This window comes from Leptonychotes weddellii, chromosome 6, assembly GCF_054177405.1.
Source record: "Leptonychotes weddellii isolate Sample4059 chromosome 6, ASM5417740v2, whole genome shotgun sequence".
Classification (NCBI taxonomy): Eukaryota; Metazoa; Chordata; class Mammalia; order Carnivora; family Phocidae; genus Leptonychotes; species Leptonychotes weddellii.
The window spans coordinates 101,281,272-101,308,715 of record NC_138374.1 but is presented as its reverse complement, the minus strand read 5'-3'; the positions used below and the strand labels follow the sequence as shown (position 1 = coordinate 101,308,715).

Here is a 27,444-nt window from a genome sequence, read left to right as displayed (position 1 = left end):
AGGTTCTAAGGAAATAGGTGTAAAGTGCCTTAGGGAGAAATGAGAATGCAGGGCAGAGACAGACTAAAAGTGTTACTCTAATGGTAGTCTGAACAACAAAAAAACACTCAAGAAAGAAGTACCAAGAGTTCTTTACTGACAAAAAGATTTTATGTTTTCCCCATCTGCTTTTATTCTGCTTCAAGTCATTAGAGACTATTTAAACTTTTTGTCTTTAATTAAATCTCAAAGTGTATTGATGACTCCGATTGATGAGATGGTTCCTAAATTAAATATTTGAATAGATGTTTCAGAAGTACTGGTAAAGTTTGAAATAATACAGATTTTACTCCTAACATCTAATTTGAAAAAGGTATCAAATGAAGGTTTCTATAAAAAGGCATTACAGTCTTGGACTGTTTCACTCTGAGACTAAGAATTGTTTCAGATGGCATTTTTAGATCTGATATGTTAAACTAGTATAGAATGTTGGCAAGTTGTGTGAAAAATGTTGGAAAAGATTTTGGCATTCCCTCTCTATGCATTGCCTCCTATTATATATATCCTCACTTCTTTTTAGATCTGTTAATTAGTCATAATGTGAAATATATATTGTTATTATTTTTTACATTTCTAGATTACATTTTTGTGATCCATATTTATTTTTTTGTTCAGCTCTAATTATTGTACCCATCTATTATGGCTGCTGAAATCTTATCCAATCTTATTTCCATTTTTAATTGACTATAATTTTAGCTTGTGTTTATGACTTAATTTTTTTTTTCAGTTCAATTAAGAAAAAAGTTCCTACGCATATGAATGTACTACCTTAAACTTTCTTACAACTTCAGAAAATAAGCACCTGAGATATTGCCAAAAGTTTATAGGATCCTTCTATTTCTTTGTAAAGTGATTATGGTAGATAGCATTCCATTTAGTTAAATGAAACTGTGTCTCTTTGCAGGAGAAAAGGCAGAAACACATAACTAAAAATTTTTTAAAAATTCAATTTAATTAATATTTACTGTATTATTAGTTTCAGAGGTAGAATTTAGTGATTCATCAGTTGCATACAATACCCAGTGCTCATTACTCCAAGAGCCCTCTTTAATGCCCATCACCCAGTTACCCCATCCCCCCCCCCATGTCCCCTGTAGCAGCCTTCAGTTTGTTTCCTGTAGTTAAGAGTCTCTTATAAGGGTTTGTCTCCCTTTCTGTTTTCATCTTCTTTTATTTTTCCTTCCCTTCCCCTATGTTCATCTGTTTTGTTTCTTAAATTCCACATCTGTGTAAAATAATATGGTATTTGTCTTTCTCTGACTGACTTATTTTGCTTAGCATAATACCCTCTAGTTCTATCCATGTCATTGCAAATGGCAAGATTTTGTTCTTTTTGATGGCTGAGTAATACTCCATGAAACACATACTTTTATCCACTCCAAATTATTGTTATCTGGTGGTATTACTAAAGGAGTTGGGAAAGGCAGCAAGCAATCTTTAATAATCACTGAAGAAATGATTTTATTATTGATGAGCCTGTAAATAAGAATTTTACAGGGGCGCCTGGGTGGCTCAGTTGGGTAAGCATCTGCCTTCAGCTCAGATCATGATTGCAGGGTCCTGGGATCGAGCCCTACATCGGGCTCCCTGCTCAATGGGGACCCTGCTTTTCCCTCTCCTCTGCTGCTCCCCCTACTTGTGCTTGCTCTCTCTCTCAAATAAATAAATAAAATCCTTTTTAAAAAAACTTTACGAATAGTAAATTGAATATAAATACAATTTAGTAATTGAGTTGCCTTCTTGATTACTTCTGTCACATCTGTTTTATTCAACAAACATTTACAAAACACCTAGAGAGTGTTAGTCTGTATTTGATGCTAGGAATGTATAGATGAACACAACATACCTTGCCTTTAAGACATTCTCTTGGAGCTCCCAGTTTAATAAGGGAGAACAAAATAGAACATAAAAATGTAGTAATACTGTATTATCAGTACTGAGTAACATGCTGAGGTGGTTCAGAAAAGGGATTGGTTAACTCAGGGTTTTGAGGAACAGCCAAGTTTTATTTTTTTTTAATTAAACTTTTTATTTTGAGATAATTGTAGATTCTCATGTAGTTGTTAGAAATAATGGAGATCCCATATACCCTTCAAAGGTTCTCTAATGGTAACATATTACACAAGTATAGTACAATATCACAGCCAGGATATTGCCGTTGGTACAGTCTAGTACAGAAGGTTTCCATCACCATAAGGATCCCTCATGTTACCTTTTTATATCATACTGTCTCCCTTCCTGCCCACACTTTCTCCCTAGCCCCTGCCAATCATTAATATGTTCTCCATTTAATAATATTCTTATTTCAAGAATGTTATATAAATGCGATCATATAATTCTGTAACGTTTTGAGATCTACTTTTTTCATTTAGCATTAATTCTCTGGAGATTGATCCAGGTTGTTGCATGAATCAAATTTGTCCCTTTTTATTGCTAAGTAGTATTCCAAGTTCAGACTGTTACGAAGATAGCTGCTATAAACATTCATATACAGGTTTTTGATGAACATAAATTGTCATATCTCTGCGATAAATCCCCAAGAGTGCATTTGTGGTTAGTGTGGTAGCTGCATGTTTAGTTTTTTTTATAAAAACTGCCGAACCATTTTACATTCTTATCAGCAATGTATGAGTGGTCTGGTTTCTCCGTATCCTTGCCAGCCTTTGATGATGTCACTTTTTAAAATTTTAGCCATTCTGATAGGTATGTAGTGATATCTAACTGTGGTTTTAATTCTGTCGAACATCTTTTCATACGCTTATTTGCCTTCTGTATATCCTCTTCAGTAAGATGTCTTTCATGTCTTTTGCTCATTTGGATTGTTTGGTTCTTTATTGAATTGTTAGAGTTTTTAAAATATATTTTAGATACTAGCACTTTGTTGGATAATATTTACAAGTATTTTCTCCCAGTCTTCAGCTTGTCTTTTTTTTTATTTTTAGTGATTAATGAACTTGAGTTTTTAGTATAGTTTTAGATTTGCAGAATAATTGAGTAGATAATACCTGGAGTTCCCTATACCTGCCCCACTCCATCCCACCTCACTCTCATAGTTTCCCCTATTATTAACGTTTTGCATTAGTGTGGTATATTTGTTACAATTAATGAACCAATATTGTAAGTTATTATTGACAGTAGTCTGTAGCTTACATTAAGATTCATTTTTTGTGTGTTTTAGAGTTCTGCGGGTTTTGACAAATGCATAATACCACATACCCACTATAACATATGGGATAGTTTCAGTATCCTAAACATTTCCTGTGCTTCACCTATTCATCCCTCTCTTTCCTCTTTCCTCTTTCCTCCCCTGGAGCAACCACTGATCTTTTTACTATCTCTATAGATGTGCCTTTTCCAAAATGTCATGTAGTTGGAACCATACAGTGTGTAGCCTTTTTTTTTAAATTTAAATTCAATTAGCCAACATATAGTACATCATTAGTTTCAGATGTAGAGTTCAGTAATTCATCAGTTGCATATAACATCCAGTGCTCATCACACCCCATACCCTCCTTAACGCCCATCACCCAGTTACCCCATCCCCCTATCTATATCCCTTCCAGCAACCCTCAGTTTGTTTCCTATAGTTAAGAGTCTCTCATGGTTTGCCTCCCTCTCTGATTTCTTTCCATTCTGTTTTCCCTCCCTTCCCCTATGATCCCCTGCGCTGTTTCTTTTATGTGTTTAGCCTTTTCAGACTGATTCCTCTCACTTAGCAATAGGCCTTTTAAGGGTCTTATATTTAAGATTCTATTTAAGGTTCTTTTCATGTTTTGATAGCTCATTTCTTTTTATTGCTAAGTAATGTTCCATTGTATGAATGTACCACTTTTGTTCATCCATTTACCTCCTGAAGGGATTCTTGGTTGCTTCCAGTTTTTCATAATTATGAATAAATCTGCTGTAAACCTGTGCTGATTTTTGTGTGGTCATAACTTTTCAACTTGATGTAGGAGTACAATTATGGTAAGACTATATTTAGCTTTGTAAGAAACTGCCAAACTGTCTCCCAAACTGGCTGTACCATATCGCATTCTTACCAGCAGTGAATGAGAATTCTTGTTGCTCCACATCCTTCTCAATATTTGGGGGGTTTTAGCCACTCTAGGTGCATAGTGATATCTCATTGCTATTCTACTTTGTAATTTTCTAGTGACAGTATGATTGTTGAGCATCTTTTCAGATACTTATTTGCCATCTGTGTATCTTCTTTGGTAAGGTGTCTTCAGAACTCTCAACCATTTTTTAATTGGGTTATTGTTGAATTTCAAGAGTTCTTTGTATATTTTGAGTACAAGTCACTGGATAATATTTGCAGATATTTTCTGCCAGTCTGCAGCTTGTTTTTTCATCCTCTTAACACAGTCTTACACAAATCTAAAGTTTTTTAATTTTTATGGAAGTTAAGTTTATCAGTTTTTCCTTTTATGGATCATGCATTCGGTTTTAAGTCCAAGAACTCTTTGCCCAGCCTTAGATCCTGTAGGTTTTCTGTGTTGTTTTTTTTTTTTTCTAAGAGTTTTATGTCTTATATTCAAATTCAGGATCCATTTTGAGTAAATTTTTATATAAGGTGTGTGACAGATTGAGGTTCATATTTTTGCCTATGGATGTCTAACTGCACCAGCACCTTTTGCTCAGAAGGCTATCTTTCCTGTATTAAATTGCTTGTGTGCCTTTGTCAAAAATTAGTTGGGCATATTTCTGTGGGTCTATTCATGAGCTTTCTATTCTGTTCTATTGATCTATGTATTTATCCCTCACCATACAGTCTTTTTTTTTTAAACTTGATTGCTTTTTTATTGGATAAATTTGATGTATGACATTGTGTAAGTTTAAGGTATACACCGTGTTACTTTGATACATTTATGTATTGTAATATGATTGCTGATGTAGTATTTATCACATTACATAATTATAGCATGATATTATTGTCTGTTGTCACTTCCTTGCTTAAATTTATTTATCAGTATTTTATTGTTTTGATGCTATCATGAATGGGTTGGTTTTCTTTGTTTCTTTTTCAGATTCTTTATCATTAGTGTAAAAGAATGCAATTGATTTCTGTATATTGATTTTGTATACTGCTTCTTTACTGAAATTATTGATGAATTCCAACAGTTTTTTGACTGATTCTTTGGGATTTTCTGTATATCATCAGCAAATAATGACTTCTTCCTTTCTGATTTGGATGCCTTTTATTTCTTTGTCTTGCTAATTGCTCTAGCTAAGACTTGGAGTACTATATTGAATAGGAGTGGTCTGAGTGGGCATCTTTGCCTTGTTCCTGATCTTAGGGGAAACACTTTCAATTTTTCTCCATTGATAGCTGTAGGTTTATTGTATATGGCCCTTATTATGTTGAAGTATGTTTCCTTCGATACCCAGTCTGTTAAGAGTTTTTGTCATGAGGGACGCCTGGGTGGCTCAGTCGCTTAAACGTCTGCCTTCAGCTCAGGTCATAATCCCAGGGATCAAGTCCCACATCAGGCTCCTTGCAAAGCAGGGAGTCTGCTTCTCCCTCTCCCAATTCTCCCCCTGCTTGTGCGTTTCCCCCCTCCCCCCAACAAATAAATAAATAAAACATTAAAAAAAAGTTTTGTCATGAAAGGATGTTGTATTTTGCTTTTTCTGCATCTGTTGAGATGATCGTGTGATTTTTATCTTTCATTTATTGATGTGTGTATTACATTAATGATTTGTGTATATGGAACCATCCTTTCATCCCAGGAATAAATCCCACTTAGTCATGGTGTATAATCCTGTTAATGTGTTTGTGAATTCAGTTTGCTAATATTTTGTTGAGAATTTTTATATCTATTTTTCATCAAGGACATTGGTCTATAGTTTTCTTGTGGTGTCCTTATCTGTTTTTGGTAGCACTGGCTTCATAGAATTAGTGTGGAAGTGTTTCCTCCTCCTGGATATATTGGAAGTTTGAGGAGCATTGGTGTTAACTCTTTGAATGTTTGGTAGAATTCTCCAGTGAAGCTATCTTGTCCTGGAGTTGTCTGTGTTGGGAGTTTTTTGATTACTCATTCAATCTGTTTACCTGTTATTGGTCTATTCAGATTTTCTATTTCTTCCTGATTCAGTCTTAGCAAGTTATATGTTTCTAGACATGTATCCATTTCTTCTGGGTTATGTAATTTGTTGGCATAAAAATTGTTCATAGATTCATAAGATTCCGTGTTTTTATAGTACCAGTTGTAATGTCTCCTCTTTCATTTCTGATTTACTTATCTAAGTCCTCTCTTTTTTTTCTTAGTAAAGCTAAAAGTTTGTCAATTTTGTTTTGTTTATTTTTTAAAGAACCATGTTCTAGTTTTATTGATCCTTTCTATTGTTTTTCTGGTCTTTATTTCTCTTCTTAGTATTCCCTTCCTTTGAACTAACTTTGGGCTTAATTTGCTCTTCTTTTTCTAGTTCCTTGAGGTGTTAATTTCAGATTGTTTATTTGAGTTCTTTTTAATTTCTTAAAATATGCATTTATTGTTATAAATTTTCCTCCCCAAACTGCTTTTTGCTTTATCCTACAATATCTGATAGGTAGTTTTCATTTTCATTTAAGATAAGTTTTTATTTCCCTTTTGATTTGTTTTTTGACCCAATGGTTGTTTAAAGTGTGTTACTTAGTTTCCACATATTTGTAGATTTTCCCACTAACTTCTTGTTGATTTCTAGTTTCATACCATTGGGGTCAGAGAAGAAAATTGGCATGGTATCAGTCTTCTTAAATTTGCTATGATTTGGAAAAAAAAATTTTTTGCTGTGATTTGTTTTGTTGCCTATCATGATTTGTCCTGGAGTCTATGTGTACTTACGAAGAATGTGTATTTTGCTGTTGGTTGCATGTTCTGTATATGTCTGTTAAGTCCATTTGTTCTGAAGTGTGGTTTAATTTCAGTTAAACCAATCTTATTTATTGCTGATAGCAGGGTATTGAAGTCCCCTACAGTTACTGTACTGTTGTCAGTTTCTCCCTTAATATGTAAAGATTTCCTCTGCCATTTTATCTTTGCCTTCTGGTTATTTTGTTTCCATGGTGATTTGCTCAGTCCACTCCTTGTTTCCTGTTTCTGCTCTAAAGTTTTGCTTTGAGGTTTGCATATAACGTCTCATAGATAAAATAGTCCTCTTTGCTGATAGCAATTTATCTTCATTTACCTTTAAAGGTTTCTTCCTTTTACTCTTCCCCTTTGATATTTTTAATATCACAAGTTAACTCTTTTTATGCTGTGATTTTGTTACCAAGTTATAGTAGTTATTATGCTATAGTTAAGAGCTTAATATACTGTTCTAAAAAAGAGTTACAGTATTATAATTTTGACTGTCACCTTAATTTTGTGTACTTTCCTTTCAGCTTCAGGAGTTCCTTTCAACATTTCTCGTAAGGCAGGTCTAGTGGTGGTGAACAACCTCAGCTTTTGTTTATCTGAGTGAGCCTTTATTTCTCCTTCATATCTGAAGGATAACTTTGCCACATAGAGTAGTGTTCCTGGCTGGCAATTTTTATCTTTCAATATTTTGAATATGTCATTACATGATCTCCTGGCCCATAGTTTCTGCTGGGAAATCTGCTGATAACCAGGTGGAGATAACTTTGTAATTACTGTCTTTTTCTCCCTGGCTATCTTTAAAATTCTTTATCACTGACTTTTGACAGTTTTAATGTAATAGTCTTGGAGAAAGTCTTTTTGTGTTGAGATGATAAATGTTGTATTAGCTTCAAGGACTTGTATATCCAGTTCCTTCTCTGGGTTTAGGAGGTTCTCAACTATTATTTTTTGGTTTTTATTTTAATTTTTTAATCTTTTCAAGTTTTTATTTTATTGATTGGTTGCTGGAATATAGAAATAAAATTGGTTTTGGATATTGACCTATCCAGTAACCTTGATAAATTCATGTATCAATTCTGATAGATAATGTATAGATTTTACATTTTGTATATATACAGTCATGTTGCCAGCAAAGACCGTTTTATGTCTTCTCATATCTTCAGATATTTTATTTTTCTTATTTATTGCACCAAGTATGACTTCCAGTAAAATGTTGCTTAAAAAATAAAAATACTACGGGGCGCCTGGGTGGCAGTCGTTAAGCGTCTGCCTTCGGCTCAGGTCATTATCCCAGGGTCCTGGGATCGAACCCCATGTCGGGCTCCCTGCTCTGCGGGAAGCCTGCTTCTCCCTCTCCCACTCCCTCTGCTTGTGTTCCCTCTCTCACTGTGTCTCTCTCTGTCAAATAAATAAAACCTTTAAAAAAAAATAATGAAAATAAAAATATTAGGCATCCTTGTTTCATTTACAGTCTCAAGGGGAAAATCTTTAATAGGTCACCAATACGTATAAAGTTTACTAGAGATTTTTTGGTACCCTCATCAGAATAGTGGTGTTCCCTTCTATTTTCCCTTTGAAAAGAGATTTTTTTTTTTTAAGATTTTATTTATTTATTTGACAGAGAGAGAGATAGCAAGAGCAGGAACACAAGCAGGGGGAGTGGGAGAGGGAGAAGCAGGTTTCCCACCGAGCAGGGAGCCCAATGTGGGACTCGATCCCAGTACCCTGGAATCATGACCTGAGCCGATGGCAGACGCTTAACGACTGAGCCACCCAGGTGCCCCTGAAAAGAGGTTTTTAATCACAAACTGTCATTGAGTTTTATCAACTACTTTTTTTTGCATCCATTGATAGAGATTTTTCTCCTTTATTCTTTAAATGAGGAATATTATGTTGGTTTTTGATTATTAACAGCTATTATTTTTTAAATGTATTCTCTGCTCCCTTCTCCCTCTTTTCTCCTTCTGGGATACCCATTATTCTTATGTTAGCTTTTCTGGTGGATTCAGATAGTTGTCATACAGTTTCTTCACTTTTAAAAAATTTTTGTTTTCTTTCCTCTTCCACCTGAGTTATTTCTATATTTCTGTTGTCAGGCTTGCTAATTCTCTTTTCCCATATGATCTATTCTATTTCCAGTGAATTCTTCATTTCATTTATTGTGCTCTTCAGATCCAGAATTTGTTTAGTTCGCTTTTTAGAATTTTAGTCTTTTTGGTAAAGTACTCCTTCTGTTCATTAATTTTATTCCTGAGATCATTGTATTATCTTTCTGAGTTTTCTTTTTTTTTTTTTTTAAGAATATATTTTTTTTTAAAGGTGTTTTTTATTTATTTATTTGACGGGGAGAGAGCACAAGCAGGGGGAGCAGCAGAGGGAGAGGAAGAAGCAGGCTCCCCGCTGAGCAGGGAGCCCGATGCAGTGGCTCCATCCCAGGACCCTGGGATCATGACCTGATCCGAAGGCAGAAGGCAGACGCTTAACCGACCGAGCCACCCAGGCGCCCCTCTTTCTGAGTTTTCTTATAGCTCATTGAATTTCTTCATTACAGCTATTTTAAGTTACAGTTAGATTGCACTATTCCGTATCTTTGGGTTCAGCTGCTGCAAAATTGACGTTTTCTGTGATACCATTTTACCATGATTTTTCATGGTGTTTGATGAAAAGTGCTTCTGCTGCCACATTTGAAGTAGCAAACACCTTTCTTTATTTCTTATTTAAGGAAGGTTTTGTTTACTTTATTTACTTTGATTTTAACAGTTCAACAGGTTGGTAATTAGGACCCTAACAGAAATTTTTGTTTTTCCTAATGGAGCTGACTTGCAGCTAAGGTTGGGCTCATGCACATTAAAAACAACAAGCGTAGGGGGAGAGGTATATATAGCAGTTGAGTCTTAGGGTGTGCCCATGACCTGGTGAGAGTATCCTCAGGTGGGCGGCGGCGGGGGGTGGAGTGCTATCACAGTGTTTTGTGGGTAGTCCTCTTGCCTTCTGGGGCATGGAGAAGAAACTTTCCTTCAGTTCTCTTCATCTGTCTACTTTTCTTTCTTTCTATTCCCTCCCTCCCCACACACAGCCACTGCTGTCTTTTATCAGAGAGAGCGGCTGGTTCCTCTAGCTGCAACATGAGTGGCCAGGTAGACCCCTCCTCATTGCCTTTACCTTCCACCTCCTCTGCCAAAAAGGATGTGCTAGCCCACTGCCGGAACAACCAGTGCCTTCTCTGCTGCTGTCTGCTCCACTGCCATTTTCCTATTCCACTGCCTTCTCCATGGTGTAATAAGCCCAATTTCAGATACACTGATGGATGGATCTCTCAGGTGTGCTGGTACCCTGTGCAGAGGTGCCTTTTTTCGGTTATGGATGTCCACTTAGTTTTAAGTCAAAGGGGAGAGAAAAAGGCAATCACTGCCATGATGCTGATGTACCTCCACACAGTTTTGATTAGTGTAGCTATATGATAGTCTTGAAATTGGGTAGACTGATTCCTCCTACTTTATTTTTCTTTTTCAAAATTGTTTTAGCTGTTCTAATTCTTTTGTCTTTCTCTATAAATTTTAGAATAGCATGGTCTATATCTGCAAAAAGTCTTGCCTACAGTGTTATAAGAATTATGTTAAACCTATATATCAGTTTATGGAGAAATAATATCTTTACTCTGTTCAGTCTTCTAGTGTTTGAATATCTCTCTACGTTTATTTAAATCTTCTTTCATTTCTTTCATCAGTATTTTGTATTTTTCAGTGTACAAGTCTTTGATATATGTGTTTTTTGAGTGATTGTAAAGGATGAGATTCTACTGTTAAATTTTGGTGTCCATGTATTCATTGCTAGTGCATAGAAGTATAGTTGATTTTTGTATAATTATCTTATATCCTGTGATCATGTTGAACTCACTCATTCTAAAAGGGTTTTTTTGTTTGTTTGTTTCTTGTGATTATCTACATAGACAATCATGTCATCTACAAATAGGGACAGTTTTATCTCTTCCTTTCTAATTTCTATGCCTTTTACTTCCTTTTGTTTTCTTTTTTCACCTTAATGCTCTGGCTTCAGCTTCTGTAGTATTATGTTGAGTAAGAATGGTGAGACCAGATATTCTTGCCTTGTTTCCCGTCTTAGGAGGAAAGCATTCAGTTTTTCACCATAATAAACAAAAGTTCCTCAGCTAATGCTATAGTGTTTTTGTTGAAGCTCTATTAAGTTGAAGAAGTTTCCCCTCTATTTCTATTTCTCTAGATCTTTTGATATGACCCTGTGATTTTTCTTCTAAGCTGTAGCCCATTAATATGGTGAATTACATTATTGACTTTTGAATACTGAATCAGCCTTGTGTCTGTGGAATAAACCCCCCTGGTGTTCATTCCTCTTCTGTATTGCAGAATTCTATTTGCTATTATATTGTTAAGGATTTTTATGTCTGTATTTATGAGGGATATTTGCCTGTACTTTTTTTGGGGGGGGGGCTGTTTTTTGTTTTGGTATAGGTATAAAGCTAATTTCCTAAAATGAATTGGGAAGTTTTCTCTCTTCTGATTTGTGGAAGATTTTTCTTTGAAAAGTTGGTAGGATTTTCCATCTGGGCCTAGAAACTTATTTTGGGGCAGTTGTTAAATTACAAATTCAATTTTCTTAATAGTTATAGAGTATTCAAATTATCATTTTATATTGGGTGAGTTATAATAGTCTGTGTTTCTTTTTTAGGAATTTATTCCATTTCATCTAAGTTGTCAAAATTTATGAGTGTAGAGTTATCATATTCCCTTATTATCCTTCTGATGTCTTCAGAGTTGGTGGTGATAGCCCCTGTTTCATTCCTAATATTGGTAATTTGTGTCTTCCTTTTCTTCTCAGTTGTACTAGAGTTTTGTCAATGCTGTTAATCTTTTCAAAGAACCAGCTCCTTGTTTCATTGATTTTTCTTTATTTTCCTTTTCAATTTCATTGATTTCTGTTCTTTATTACTCCTTCTGTTTGCTTTGGATTTTTTCTTTTTCTAGGTTCTTGAGGTAGGAGTTTAGATTATTGATTTGAGATTTTTTGTCTTTTCTAATGTATGCATTTGTATGTCTAATATACAGATAAGGGTACGCATTTCCCTCTCAGCACTGCTTTAGCTGTGTCTCACAAATTTCGATATGTTGTATTTTCATTTCTGTTTAGTTCAGTGTATTTTTAAATTTTCCTCGAGACTTCCTCTGATCCATGAATTGTCCAGTAGTGTGTCATTTAGTTTCCCTGTGTTTAGAGGTTTTTCTGTTACTGATTTTTATAGCCTATCTATGTATATGTTCAGTGGACACTTGAAAAGAATGTGTATTGTTGGGTAGAGTGTTTATTAGATCCTGTTGGTCAGTGATGTTGAATTCTCTATCCTTACTTATTTTCTATCTCTTTCTCTTCTCTTTTTGTTGTATCAGTTGTTGAGAAGGAGAGTTAACATCTCTAACTATAATTTTGGATTTATCTATTTTTTCTTTCAGTTCTATCCATTTCTGCTACTCTTGTTGTTTGATGTAGATACAATTAGAATTGTTACATCTTCTTGGTGGATTGACTGTTACCATTATATAATACCCCTCTCTGTCTCCAGGAATCTTCTTTGCTCTGAAATCTATTTGATGATAATATAGCCACCTTGCTTTCCTTTGATTGTTTATATTATATATATATATATTTTTTTCCACCTTTTTACTTTCAACTTATCTATATCATTATATTTGAGGTGAGTTTCTTGTAGACAGAATATAATTGGGTCATAGTTTTTAATCCACTCAGCCAGTCTCTTTTAATTGATATATTTACACCATTGACATCCAGTTTAATTTTAGAACTTAAAATACGGCATTTTCTTTTTTGGTTTTCTGCTGTCTCTGCTTTTTATTTCTCTGTTTTTACTTGAACAGTTTTAAAGTTATATTTTGATTTATCTGTAGGATTTTTTTAGTGTATCTCTTTGTATAGTTTTTTTAATGGTTGTTCTAAGTATTACATTGTATGTACATAAGTTATTGCAGTGTCCTAGTGTTGTCATTTAACCAGTTTGAGGGACTTATGGAATCTTTACCTCCCTTTATATCTCTTTACCCTCCCCCATTTATAATGTATGGGTCTTAAATATTTCTTCTACATACAGTTAGAACCATATCTGTCAGTATTATAATTTTTGCTTTAGCTGTCAAGCATAATTTGGAAAACTCAAGAGGAAAAGCAAAGCCTATTTTATTCATCTATATTTTTGCTTATTGATTGGGTTCTTTCTTCCTTCTTGAAGTTCCAAGGTTTTTTTCCTGTATTATTTTCTTTCTGTTTACAGAATTCAGCAACTCTTTTAGAGTAGATCTTCTAACAAATCCTTGGTTTCCATTTATCTGAGAATGTCTTGATTTCCCCTTCATTTCTTGAGGGATATTTTCATTGAGTATAAGATTCTAGGTATATAGTTCATTTTTTAGGTCTCAATAAATTTTGTGTTTTTTCCTTTTAGCCTCTAAAAGATTTCTGATGAGAAATCTGCTATTACTCATACTGTTTTAACCCTGATAGTTAACCTGTCAGGTTTTTCTTGGCTACTTTGAAGATGGTTATCTTTGTCTTTAGTTTTCAGAAGTTTAATTATCATGTGTTTGGCGTGGTTTCTTTACGTTTATTCTAATTGAGCTTTGCTCAACTTCTTAAATCTGTAGGTTTATGTCTGTTACCAAATTTGGGGAGTTTTCCACTATTGTTTCTTCAGGTACTTTTTCCACCTCACCCCTCTTCTCTCCTTCTGGGCTCTGATGACACAAATGTTAGATCATTTAGGCCTTTTATTTCTTTGCTGAGGTTTTCTATTTTTTGTTTGAAGCATTTTATAATTGCTTATTAAAGCATTTTTATCATGGCTGATTTAAAATCTTTGTCAAATAATTCCACTATCTCTGTCATCTCAGTTTTGGCATCTTTTTCATTCAGTTTGAGATCTTCCTGTTTCCTGATATGACTAGTGATTTTCAATTGAAATCTGGACATTTTGGGTATTATGTTATGAAACTTCGGAGACACACACACACATACACACACACCCCACCCTTAATTATCCTTTGGATTCAGAACAATTCCTGCTTTTACATGGTAGCACTAGCTGCCAACTAGCAGCCTTGGCAGCATCATTTTCTTAGTCACAGATACCAGTGCATTTGTGTGGTTATTTAAGTATTTTATTATATTCTGTCTATTCTTATCAAAATAAGTGGGAATTATGGTAGTACATATCATTATCATGAAGAAATTTTAATATAATTAAAACAAAGATGGAAATCATTAGGCATACAGAAAGCAGCAATTTTTAAGCATCAGTGCCATCACTCATTCAATTTGAAGACATTACCTGTGTTCTGTTGTAAACAGTAAAAACAAAGAATATTTGTAAGATATTAGGAATATTATCATTAAAGATTATGTCTACATGAAAAAATGTTCAACATCACTAGCCATCAGGGAAATACAAATCAAAAGCACAATGAGATACCACATTACACCAGTTAGAATGGCAAAAATTAACAAGGCAGGAAACAGCAAGTGTTGGCGAGGATGTGGAGAAAGGGGAACCCTCTTACACTGTTGGTGGGAATGCGAGCTGGTGCGGCCACTCTGGAAAACAGTATGGAGGTTCCTCAAGATGTTAAAAATAGAGCTACTCTCCAATTCAGCAATTGCACTATTAGGTATTTACCCCAAAGATACAGACGTAGTGGAAAGAAGGGGCACATGCACCCCAGTGTTCATAGCAGCAATGTCCACCATAGCCAAACTGTGGAAGGAGCCAAGATGTCCTTCAACAGATGAATGGATAAAGAAGATGTGGTTCATATATTCAATGGAATATTACTCAGCCATCAGAAAGGATGAATACCCACCATTTGCATCAGCATGGTGGAGCTGGAGAGGATTATGCTAAGGGAAATAAGTCAAGCAGAGAAAGACAGTTATCATATGGTTTCACTCATATGTGGAACATAAGGAATAGCACAGAGGACCACAGGGGATGAGAGGGAAATCAGAGAGGGAGACAAACTACGAGAGACTCTGGACTCCGGGAACCAAACTGAGGGTTACAGAAGAGAGGGTGGTGGGGGAATGGGGTAACCAGGTGATGGGTATTAAGGAGGGTACGTGTGGTGATGAGCACTGGGTGTTATAGGCAACTAATGAATCGTTGAACACTACATCAAAAACTAATGATGGGGGCGGCTGGGTGGCTCATTCGTTAAGCGTCTGCCTTCGCCTCAGGTCATGATCCCAGGGTCCTGGGATCAAGCCCCGCATTGGGCTCTCTGCTCGATGGGAGGCCTGCTTCTTCCTCTCACATTCCCCCTGCTTGTGTTCCCTCTCTCACTGTCTCTGTCAAATAAATAAATAAAATCTTTAAAACAAAAACAAACAACAACAACAAAAAACTAATGGTGTATTATATGCTGGCTAATTGAACATAATAAAAAAAAACTCATAGCAAAAAAAAAAAAATAAAGATTGTGTCTAGGGGTGTCTGGGTGGTTCAGTTAGTTGAGTGTCCAACTCTTGGTTTTGGCGCAGGTCGTGATCTCAGGGTCGTGAAATTAAGCCCCGCACGGGGCTCCCTGCTCAGCGGGGAGTCTGCTTGAGATTCTCTTCCTTTTCCTTTCCCTTTACCCCACTCCTTGCTCACTCACACTCTCTCATCTCAGATAAATAAATAAATCTAAAAAAAAAAAAAAAAAGATTGTGTTTAAAGGACAAGGAAGACATAAGGAGTTTTATTTTCTTTATTTTTTAGCTCTTAGGAAACAAATTCCTTATAAACATGTATGCCTGTTATTTGACTTTTTCATGTTCAGCGTTTCTTTTCTTTTTTAGCAGGGCAGGGGCAGAGGGAAAAAGAGAGAGAATCCTAAGCAGGCTCCACACACAGTGTGGAGCCTGTCGCCGGGCTTAATCCCACAACCCCGAGATCATGACCTGAGCTGAAATTGAGTCAGATGCCTAATGGACTGAGCCACCTAGGTGCCCCATATTCATCTTTTTACAAGTTGTTTTCAGGGACTCATTGTATATGAAGTATGCCCAGAAATCACGTTACCTTCCCCAAATCTGTTGGAAGGTAAGGTGTTGTGCAGAAAATAAAAAAATGAGTAAAACACAGCCATTGCCCTCAGTTTAATTTGGCAGATATTGATTGTTCTTATCACATGGAGTGTAGTGCGTAGGCCCTGGAAAAATGCTGACATGATACCTTTCCTAAAAGACATTAATTATAGTTTAATGGAAAAGACAAATAGGTGTGTGCACATACACACGATTCACTCTAGTGTAAAGTTAAATTCCTTTTTAAATGCCAGCTAGGGTACAGTCTTCCAGGAAAGAGAAAAGAGATGTGTACATAATAATAAAAATACAAGCACAAACAAAAAGTTTTGTGAAAAGAATACCATAGGAAGGGGAGATTGCCTTTTCTATACTTACAAGTGTTTTGTCCTTTGCTTTTATTATTATTTATCTCAGAAATGTTAACTTTGAAAAAAAGGTTTATGATAATTCTTCCTGCTTTTCTCAAGCCTTCAATTCAGTTTTACCTTTTTTACCTTTATAGACCACCATGTTTCCTACTAACTTGAGCAAATTGAGCCTATCAGGAGTCATTTCCCTTCACCCACCTTCTCCCTACATACTTATTTAATCCAAATCCATTCTCACTACATATTTTTCCCAGTCTTAGGTAACTGTTTTCCCTCCTAAGGGCTCTGAACTCATTTCTTTCTGTCTCTTTCAGGATCTTGCTTTAGCAGTCATTCTTTTTCTTTTCTAGGTCTTTAGTCTCTTCATTATTACTAACTCCTTTCCTTCAGCCTGTGTACATACACTCAAGAGTCTCTTACTCTAAAAAGACTTTCCTGGAATAGTCTCTTTTCTTTTCTCCTTTTTTTTTTTTAATTTTATTTATTTATTTGACAGAGGGAGACACAGCAAGAGAGGGAACACAAGTGAAAGAGAGGGAGAAACAGGGTTCCCGCTGAGCAAGGAGCCCAGTGTGGGGCTCGATCCCAGGACCCCGGGATCATGACCTGAGCCAAACGCAGACTCAATGACTAAGCCACCCAGGCGCCCCTTCTTTTCTCACTCTTACATCTCAAAACAGTAGTCTGCCTGTCCTCGCTGTCTCTATTCCTATAGCCACAATAACTTTGTATAATAATGTAAACCTTGTATATATTTTAAAACCTTGAAATGTATACAAACATTAGAATTTATATTTTGAAAGAGATAAGGAGAAACTGTAACATTTGAGAGAGCTCTCATTTCTTTGGATCTTTGGTGTAAAGAAACACAGGATAAATTCAACAAAATTTAGTCAAATGCAGTGTAAATGGAAGACTTCTATTTCTGATTATCTCCTTACCCTTTTCATAGAAGGCACTTGTATTATTTTGGTGGTTCCAAAATGGGCTCAACCCCTGTCTTACATATATGTGACTCCCAAATCCGTATCTTAAGCTTCTTATTTCTATGTCTGTTTCCTGAGCATTTTCCATCTCAGTGTCTCCTAGGTACCTTAAAGTCAGCATATTCAAATTTAAACTCTTTTTTTTTTTTTTCCCCTTAGCCTTCTTCAGGCCCATGTTGTTTTCTTTCTTACTGGTTCATGGCCCTGTGCTGCCCAGTCACCCAGGTTAAACTATGAGCTGTCCTTGACTCTACCCTTTATCTCACCTCACAATTCACCAATTCCTGCCAGTATTAGTTCCTGTTTTTCTTTTTTTGCCTGACCTCCCTGTACCTTGTACTTCCACTCAATTTTAGTCCTCATCATTTCTCACTAGGCTACTACAACAGCCTCCTGATTAGTACACCACTTACAGTCTTTACCCCTCCATCTCATCCCCCTTCCTAGCACTGTACTGTTTAATAAGGTAGTTACTAGGAGCTACTAGATACATACAACTGTTGAGCACTTGACATGTTCCTAGGCAAAACTGAGATGTACTGTAAAATACAAAATGGATTTTGAAGACATGAAAAAAAAATAAAAGCTCCCAATAATTTTATATTATTAAAATAACATTTTAGATATATTAGATTAAATAAAATATTAAATTAATTTTAGGGGCTTCTGGTGGCTCAGTTGGTTAAGCATCCAACTTGATTTCAGCTCAGATCATGATCTTGGGGTCATGAGATTGAGCTCCACATTGGGCTCCATGCTGGGCGTGGAGCCTGCTTAGGATTCTCTCTCTCCCTCTCCCTCTGCCCCTCCCACCGGCCCTCGTGTGTGTGTGTGCTCTCTCTCTCTCTCTTTAAAAAAAAATTAATTTTACCTGTGTCCTTTTACCTTTTTTTTTTTTTAAGATTTTATTTATTTATTTGAGAGAGAGAGAGAGAACACGAGCAGAGGGGAGGGGCAGAGGGAGAGGGAGAAGCAGACTCCCTGCTGAGCAGGGAGCCCAATTTGGGATTTGATCCCAGGACCCTGGGATCATGACAGAAACCAAAGGCAGACACTTAACCAACTGAGCCATCCAGGCACCCCTCACTTTACCTTTAAAAATATGGTTACTAGAAACTGTAATTAATATTACATATGGAACTCTTCCTCCAGTTTTTCATCTGATTGGCTCCTTCTCATCACTCAGGTATCAACTTACAGACCTTCTCTGTCTGAACACTATCTAAAGGAATTCTGTCAGTCTCAGCCCTATTACCATGTTCTTTTTTCTTCATGTCACTTTTCACTGTGCGGAATTATCTTGTTTATTTGTATATCTGATCATTGTCTACCCCCACTAAGTAGTAAACTTCACAGGGGCAGAAAGTTGCTCATTAGTGAATAAGATTTATTACTATGTGCTTAGTACCTAGAACATCTGACATATGGTAGGTGCTAATTCATTGGATGGATGGGTAGTTTCTACACTGTATGACATGGCTCAAGACTCAGCTTAAGTAGTGCCTCCTTCAGGAAGCCTTTCCTGGCTATTAAACCTCCTGAAAGCCTGGTTTATTGATTCCTCTGTTATGCACAGTTCTACAGTTGTACTTATACACTGTCTTTTTGTTTACTTCCTATCTCTTCTTTTATCCTTAGCCCTTAGTAGTTCTTCAGTATATCCATCCCCATTCTCTAAAATGTGCCTGGTTACCCAATAGGCATTCACCATGTTTGTTGAATATAGAAATAAAATTTTTCTTTTTAATTAATCTTAAGTATTATAACTATATGGTAATTAACGCAGCTTATAGTAGACAGTAAACATCTGTTGCATGAATAAATGAATTCCTGTGTAGTATTTTTTTATTATAGAAACCATATAGCAGGGCTGCCTGGGTGGCTCAGTTGGTTAAGCATGTGCCTTTGGGTCCTGGGAAAATATCACTACCCTAATAGCAATTATTTTCCTTAGCCCACTTTTTCCTTTTATTTTTAATCATACAAGTAAAATATGGATGTGTATATATCACTATAAAAATAAATTTCAAATAATACAGAAATACCTAAAGTTAAAAGTGAGCTCCTTTAATAATCTTCCTTCATAGGAATAGATACCTCTGTCTTTTTCTATAAACATAAATTTTATATACAGTATGAAGTAATATGTATAGTATTTAAATTCTGTTTTTCACATACCTTAGAAATGTTTTTAATGTTACTTCATAGTTTTATGGAACTGTCTTTTCATTTCATTTTATTTTTTTTATTTTTTTTTTTTTAAGATTTTTTTTATTATTTGACAGAGAGAGAGACAGCGAGAGAGGGAACAAAGTGGGGGCAGTGGGAGAGGGAGAAGCAGGCTCCCCACAGAGCAGGGAGCCCGATGCAGGGCTCGATCCCAGGACCCTGGGATTATGACCTGAGCCGAAGGCAGACACTTAACGACTGAGCCACCCAGGCGCCCCTGTCTTTTCATTTTAGAATTGAGATGGATGTAGAGCAACAAAGTTGTCTAGTACAAAAAAGTTCCTTGGATAAAGATTCCCATTTCTAGTTTCTTCATTTATCCTTAGGCCTAATGATTTCCATTTTTGTCTCAATCATTTTAAGATTATGAATTTTCTATAATCACAAAGTTGGAAAGAGGCAGAGTCTGGATTCAGACCCAGATCTTCTTACTTCAAATCCAGTTATCTTTCCACTTATTGACGGTCTCTCTGAACTTAAGTTTTCTTAACTATAAAATGGGAATAATAATGTCTTTCTTGCCTGCTCTTAGGATAAATATGATAATCACCTGAGGAGGCTACATGTGACCTTACATTTTAACTAAAACACACTAATGGTCAGGGAAGTATCTAATCCATTTTTAGAGAACCATATTAATCTTGTAATTCAGTGTTTTGATGTTTTTTAGGTTATGGGAATAGAACTAAGATTTGCTAGATGCCACACTAATTCATAACTTAGCTTATTACCTGCATAGGTTTGGGCTTTGAAAACGGTGTGCAGTCTATTTGTTTTTTAATTTCAGATTAGAAACTAGTAAACTGTTACCAGAATAGAAAGGTTTTGGTTGAAAAGAAAACCATACACTTTCTCTTTACACAATGCCACTCTTTTCATTTTTAAAATATCTTCCTGAAACATGGTTCAAGGATGATTTTCATATATAATTTTTCTGGTTTCTCTCTTAGCACTTTTCCTGATATATTATTTTGCTTTATCCCTCCTATGATAACCATGGGTACAAAACTCTAAGAAGCTTATTTTTATTTGTTTTACATTCAGTAGATAACATTACCATAAATATTTCCAGTATGAATTATGCATCTAATATGACAGGTGTGTAATAGAAGCTTAGGTTAGAATAGCAATGACTTGATTTTCTATGATTCTGAACATCGCTAAAGTGGGCTACCAGAAGTAGCCAAGAGAGAATTAGATGTAATTGCTTGCCTAAAGTGATAATATCTTTCCAGTACGTCCCCTGAATACCAATAAAGGCAGATGATTTCAGGGAGAAGCACTCCACATTTGGGAGATGGGAAAGATCAAATAAGGGTAATAATTAAAAAGAGACCAAAATGTAACACATGTATACTAGGTGCACACTAATTATTGTTTGAAAAAGTAAGATAAAGCATTACTTATTCCAAAATATTCTGTTGAAATACTTGCTTTTTGAAAAGTCAGTAAGGGCTTGTATGTGTTTCATAGAAATATTATGGAAATAATATGAGCTTAGAAAGGAGGGAGGTACTTGACCCACTGTACCATTTTAAGAATTATCGTCTAAGAATAGGACTTGTATTAAAATCTAGAACACATTAAAGAAAAGTAGCATATTGGTTTTTGTTTCCTTATTAATTCCTTTCTTTTGAACTTTCCCCCCACAATCTCCTTTTATATAATAATTTGAACTTGATGATTTCTTTAGTAATTAGAAAAGAAATTCGGCTTTCAGTAATAACACTTGATGTTACTTGTACCTACTTGAGAAATACTCATTTTTTTAACTTCTTGCTCAATGTATCTATTACTTTCTTCTCATTTCATTACTTTTACTTAGCAAACAAAATGATGGTTTGTTGTTGTAAAAACTAAATGAGATAATATATATGAAGGGCCTGGCTCATAGTAAGCATTCAATTTTTTAAAAAAGCGTTGCAAATATAATTTACAATTAAGTTGCTGTCTTTGTCTCTTTGTGTTGATCTTGTTTTGAAAATATGAGAACAGTGTGAATTTTATTAAGGTGCTATATTTGCTTTGCAATTTTCTTTGCAAACCTTAGTAGGTAAGTTACAAGATTTTTAAATGCAATCATGATGCTAATTATTGAATAATACTTCTCAGACTGTGTCTATCTATAGAATGAAGTAAACGGAACACAACTAAACTAGATAATAAGTATTTTTTTAGGACTTTTAAACTGATAATTTATGTCTACAGTGTTATAGTATAAATAGTCAACCCAATTTACTTTTGGTGAAGAAGAGTTTTTATGAAAATAGTTTAAACCTGAAAATGTGTTTATTTTTTTTTTTTTTAAAGATTTTATTTATTGGGCGCCTGGGTGGCTCAGTTGGTTAAGCGACTGCCTTCGGCTCAGGTCATGATCCCGGAGTCCTGGGATTGAGTCCCACATCGGGCTCCCAGCTCAGCGGGGAGTCTGCTTCTCCCTCTGACCTTCTCCCATCTCATGCTGTTTCTCTCTCTCTCGCTCTCTAATAAATAAATAAATAAAATCTTTAAAAAAAAAGATTTTATTTATTTATTTGGGAGAGAGCGAGAGAGAGAGACCACGAGCAGGGGGAGGGGCAGAGGGAGAAGCAGGCTCCCTGTTGAGCAAGGAGCCCAATATGGGACTCTACCCCAGGACCCTGGGATCATGACCTGAGCCGAAGGCAGACGCTTACCCGACTGAGCCACCCAGGCATCCCTGAAAATGTGTTTATATCTAAGCTTGACTGTTCACTAGTATCACTTGTGGACCATTGAAAAAATACTGGTTTTTATTTCCAACTGCTGACTTTCCAGAAGAAGCTGAACAGTGATGTGCTGTTATATGTTTAACAAACCAGCTCTTAGGTAGGAGTAGGGACAGGAGGTACTGATTTGCAGTGTTTGTTGATTTCTGTGGTATAAATACTTCCACCATAGCCAGTTTAAGCTACTAAGATAATATTGCATGTTGGGAAAAGATGTATAGTAGCACAGCATTATATAATGTTTCCATCATACAGATACAATAAACATATATAACCTAAAAAAAAAGGTTAATAGCAAAATGTAGTAAAATAATTAGGAAATAATGAATTCTGCTTTTTTATTACCTTTGTTTTTAATATAACTAATTGTAAGTTTATATAATTCAATTTTTAATAATTGTGTTTAACAGTTTAGTTTTGAAAATGTAACAGTTCTTTTGAGCTGGTACGAACTGATTAATACTGGAACTATAACATACCCATATTTTTTAAATTGGCTAAGTAATTCTGATGCAAGCAGCCTGCCAGCTTAATTATTTTTCTAAAATAGATAAGATCCTAAGTACCAAGAGGTCATTCCATAGTCAGACCCAAAATGCCTTCTCCAGGCTCATTTTAAATCATACTCATTCTCTTACATCCTCCATATTTCACCCACACTAGATTTAGATTATTTGCAGCTCCTCAAACACACCTTGTACTTTCCCACCCTCCTGGCTTTTCATTATCTTCCTTCAGCTTTGAATATCCTTGCATCATTTGCCTGACTTTTGCAACACTGTTTATTTATCCTTCTACAAATAACTCAAATGCTACTTCCTCTTATTTCCTACTGTTGGAAACATTCCCATTCCCCTTGATGTTCTCATAGTGCTTTGTTTATACTTCATTTTGAACTCAGATTTATCATTAATAACAAATGACTATTTCCACTTACTATATTATAAATTTCTAAAGGGTGCCTTTGAATTATACTGTACTTAATACTTTCAATGCCTAAAAATGATTAATGAACACTTGTTTTAATAGGAAGGACTTTATTTTAATAGGAAGGATTGTGGATAAGGCATGATACATCCTTTATTTTCTGTGCCTTTGGGAAACTAACCAAAATTTAAACTTTTTTGAATTAGATGTTTCATAACTTTTTCCCTGATAATTCCTGATTTCCTGATAATTCCTGATTCCTGTTTTTTCCTGATAATTCAGGACCATATTAATACCTATATCCTGGGAACACAAATAATATCATGATGACTGAAACTTACCAAAGAAGAATTTCATTAGAGAATATATGAAGCACTTAAGAGTGAAAAATACTAAATTATATAACAACATATGCAAATTATTTTTATTATTCTGCTTGAGTGTACTTTGTAGTGTTCCCAGCATTTGTATCTATAAACAACGTCTAAAAAAGGCAAAAATATCATGCTTTGCTTTGTGATTTGAGAGAAACTTGCTTTCGTATATGTCCTTAAGGATAATCAATCTGTTGCTTTCTGGCTTTTTATCTGGAATTAAAAGTATCTGATTGTATTCACAATAAGTATAGACAAAATCTAAGTATATGAAGGAAATGTTCTAAGGTTAAAACAATCCAAGAATTTCTTGAAGCAAATGTAGCACATTTCTTATTAGTGGTGTTTCTCAATTTTTTTTTTCATCTTTGACCCTAATCTGCCACCTGATGGTAAAAACTAAAATGACATCTTTTGTACTATTCAAAACCTCCATTGCAATTATTTGGATTTTTATGTATTCAGCATAGAGCCTCCAAAACTCAAATGCACATTTGTACAAATTTTATGTATTTGGTAAATGTTTGATGATTACTTTGTGCTTCAGGAGAATCAGAGTTACTATTTAACTTCTGTTAGACAGCGTTCATACTAGGGAGATTTGTTTAAAATCTTACTTCCTTTATGGTGCTGTATAAAGAATCTTTTTAAAATTAGTTTTATTTAATGAGGAATTTTACTTAAATCTCCAATTGTCTCTTTTACCTTTCCCTTTTCTTTCTTCAGAACGAGGTCACTCAGACACCATGGTATTCTTTTATCTTTGGATCGTGTTTTGTATCATCAGTTCCTGTTATACCCTCATCTGGGATCTGAAGATGGACTGGGGTCTCTTTGATAAGAATGCTGGAGAAAACACCTTTCTCCGGGAAGAGATTGTATACCCCCAAAAAGTATGTACAAAGAATGCTTGTATTTGTTTTAAAAACAACAACAAGAGCTCTGGTGTATCATCAGCTAAATCCTATTATGATGCATACCTAATCCCAACCTAATATATTGAGAAAAAACAACTAATTACCAAAAAATAGTAATTCATTCTGTCAGCAAAAATGTCAGTTTTTTACTATCTGCTGGGCACTGTAGAAAATAAAAAAGTTCTCGTTCTCAAAGAGGCCATAAACTATATTTAACAGGTAAGTAAACAAATTGCAATACAATGTGATAAAGTCTAGAATAGAGGAATAAATCACTTACTATAATTTATGACTTAATTTTGAACATGCAGTTTACTGTCTCACATGCCCTCTTCTCCCCCCTTTGTCTGCCTTGCAAATTCCTGTTTCTCCTTTTCTTATTTTAATTTTTTATTTATTTTCAATTGAAGTATAGTTGACACACAAATGTTACATCAGTTTCAGGTGTACAAGGTAGTGATTCAACACTCTATGTTAGGCTACGCTCACAAGTGTAGCTACCATCTGTCACCATACAGCACTGTTTCAATACCATTGACTATATATTCCATGTGCTGTACTTTTCATCCTAGTCACTTATTTCATAACTGGAAGCCTATATCCTTCCACTCCCCTTCACCCATTTTGCCCATTCCTTTACCCCCCACCCCTCTGGCAACCATCAGTTTATTCTGTGTATTTATGGGTCTCTTTCTACTTTTTGTTTATTAATTTGTTTTTTAGATTCCACATATAAGTGAAATCATATGGTATTTATCTTTCTCTTCTGACTTATTTCACTTAGCATTGTGCCTTGTAGGTCCATCCATGCTGTTGCACATGACAACATCTCATCCTTTTTTATAGCTGAGTTATAGTCCATTGTATGTATGTGTGTGTGTGTGTGTGTGTGTGTGTATATGTATATACATGCATCTTCTTTATCCATTCATCTATCAGTGGACGCTTGGATGGCTTCCATATCTTGGCTGTTGTAAATAATTCTACAGTAAAACAAAGGAGGGCAGATATATTTTCAAATTACTGTTTTTGTTTTCTTTGGGTAAATACCCAGGTGGAATTACTGGATCATATGTTGTTCTATTTCTTTTTCTTCATACTGTTTTCCACAGTTGACTATACCAGCTACATTCCCAACAACAGTGCATGAGGGTTCCTTTTTCTCCACATCGTCTCCGGTTCCTCCTTTTAAAAAGTCAGTTCAAGGGTCACTTTCTCTAAAAAGCCTTTATTTTTCTAAGCATATTTAACCATTTGTCCTAATCCCATTTTACCTTCTACAAACTTCTCTTAAAGCAGTTATCACATTGTATTATAATTATCTGCTTAGGTATCCATATCCCTCACTGCCCAGCATAGTTCCTAGCATATAGTAGACTTAATATTTGTGGAATGCCTCAATAAATACTTGGCTGAGTAAGTAGTGCTGTGAAAGCACAAAGGAAAGGAAGTGCCTGACTCTCCTTTGGTGCATCAAGAAGGCTTCTCTTTTCATTTATTTCAACCAATATTTGTTAAAGTAAAGTACCAATTTAGTCTGAAAACACATGGATATTTCCTTAGGAATTATTTATATATGAATAAAAGGATAAGAGAGCCTAAAAAAAAGACCAAGAGTATCATTACTCAGATAATGAAATTAAACAATGAACTAGGAATCCTAGTAAGTGAATTCTGATCTCTGGTGTCTCACTAACTAGCTACATAACTTTAAGCAACTGTACTATAGTATATTCTCTTCTACTAGATTATCTCTTGATCCTTTCCCAGTTCTAACGTTCTGTGATGAGGAAGGATGTATACAGATTGGGTCACTCATACTTCGTACTATGTCAGAATGTCACCAGTACCTCAAAACTGAACTTTGAAAAGTGTGTGAATATGTAATATTCAGTTGGTGAATAGGGAAAGCTGTTTTATTAAAGTGTGAGCACTAAAGATAGATGGTAGGAGAGTGGATACAAAGAATGATATGTAGGGTAACTTCAGATAAGTAAATGAAGACAGAAAGGAGGATATTAATTTACAGTGATCTTTTTTTTACGTAAGCTATAGCAATAATCCCAATGTGCAAATTTGGAATATATGACCAAGGCACTAGACATATCTTTATAAATCTCATTTGAAAAGAAAATCAGGGAGCACCTCAGTTGTTAGAGCACTCTTGATCTCAGGGTTGTAGGTTCAAGCCTCACATTAGATGTAGAAATTACTTTAAAAAATGTTTTTTTAAAAGAAAGAAAGAAAGAAAATCAGTAATGTTAAGTACAAGTCAGAGAGCAGACATGAGCTCAGGTAAATGATGGTCCTTTTGTGCTTACCAAAAGGTAAGCTATTGCCTCCTCATATTGTTCTTGCCTTACTGAGCACTATAATACATCTACTTCTCAAGCTGATTGCTCAGATGAATTGTTGATATTTTTATATAAATGTTAATCCATGCTTCCTTTTAAATAGTTCTAACTTATTGGCTTCTGTGTAATGAAATTAGTGAATAGAGTTTTTCATTCAGTTTCATTATTGCATATTTTCATAACCCTAGGAAATACAGTATATGGTTTCCTACATTATAATTTGCAAATTTATAAGAAAAATGTTCTGCTAGATCGCCACATCCCTTTTCATCTTTTTTTTTTTAAAGATTTTATTTATTTATTTGAGAGAGAGACAATGAGAGACAGAGAGCGTGAGAGGGAGGAGGGTCAGAGGGAGAAGCAGACTCCCTGCCGAGCAGGGAGCCCGATGCGGGACTCGATCCTGGGACTCCAGGATCTTGATCTGAGCCGAAGGCAGTCGCTTAACCAACTGAGCCACCCAGGCGCCCCCATCCCTTTTCATCTTAAAAAGACAAATATTGGGGGCGCCTGGGTGGCTCAGTTGTTAAGCGTCTGCCTTCGGCTCAGGTCATGATCC

At 35.3% G+C, this 27,444-nt stretch overlaps 1 protein-coding gene across 1 annotated transcript in view; it reads left to right on the top strand.

Annotated features, from left to right (window-relative positions):
* XPR1 (xenotropic and polytropic retrovirus receptor 1) overlaps positions 1-27,444 on the top strand; it is a 221,256-nt gene that overhangs the window by 176,565 nt on the left and 17,247 nt on the right. Inside the window, exon 12 of the mRNA XM_081823199.1 lies at positions 24,341-24,507. Coding sequence (XP_081679325.1) covers positions 24,341-24,507 — 167 coding nt within the window. The remainder of the gene's footprint in view (positions 1-24,340; positions 24,508-27,444) is intronic.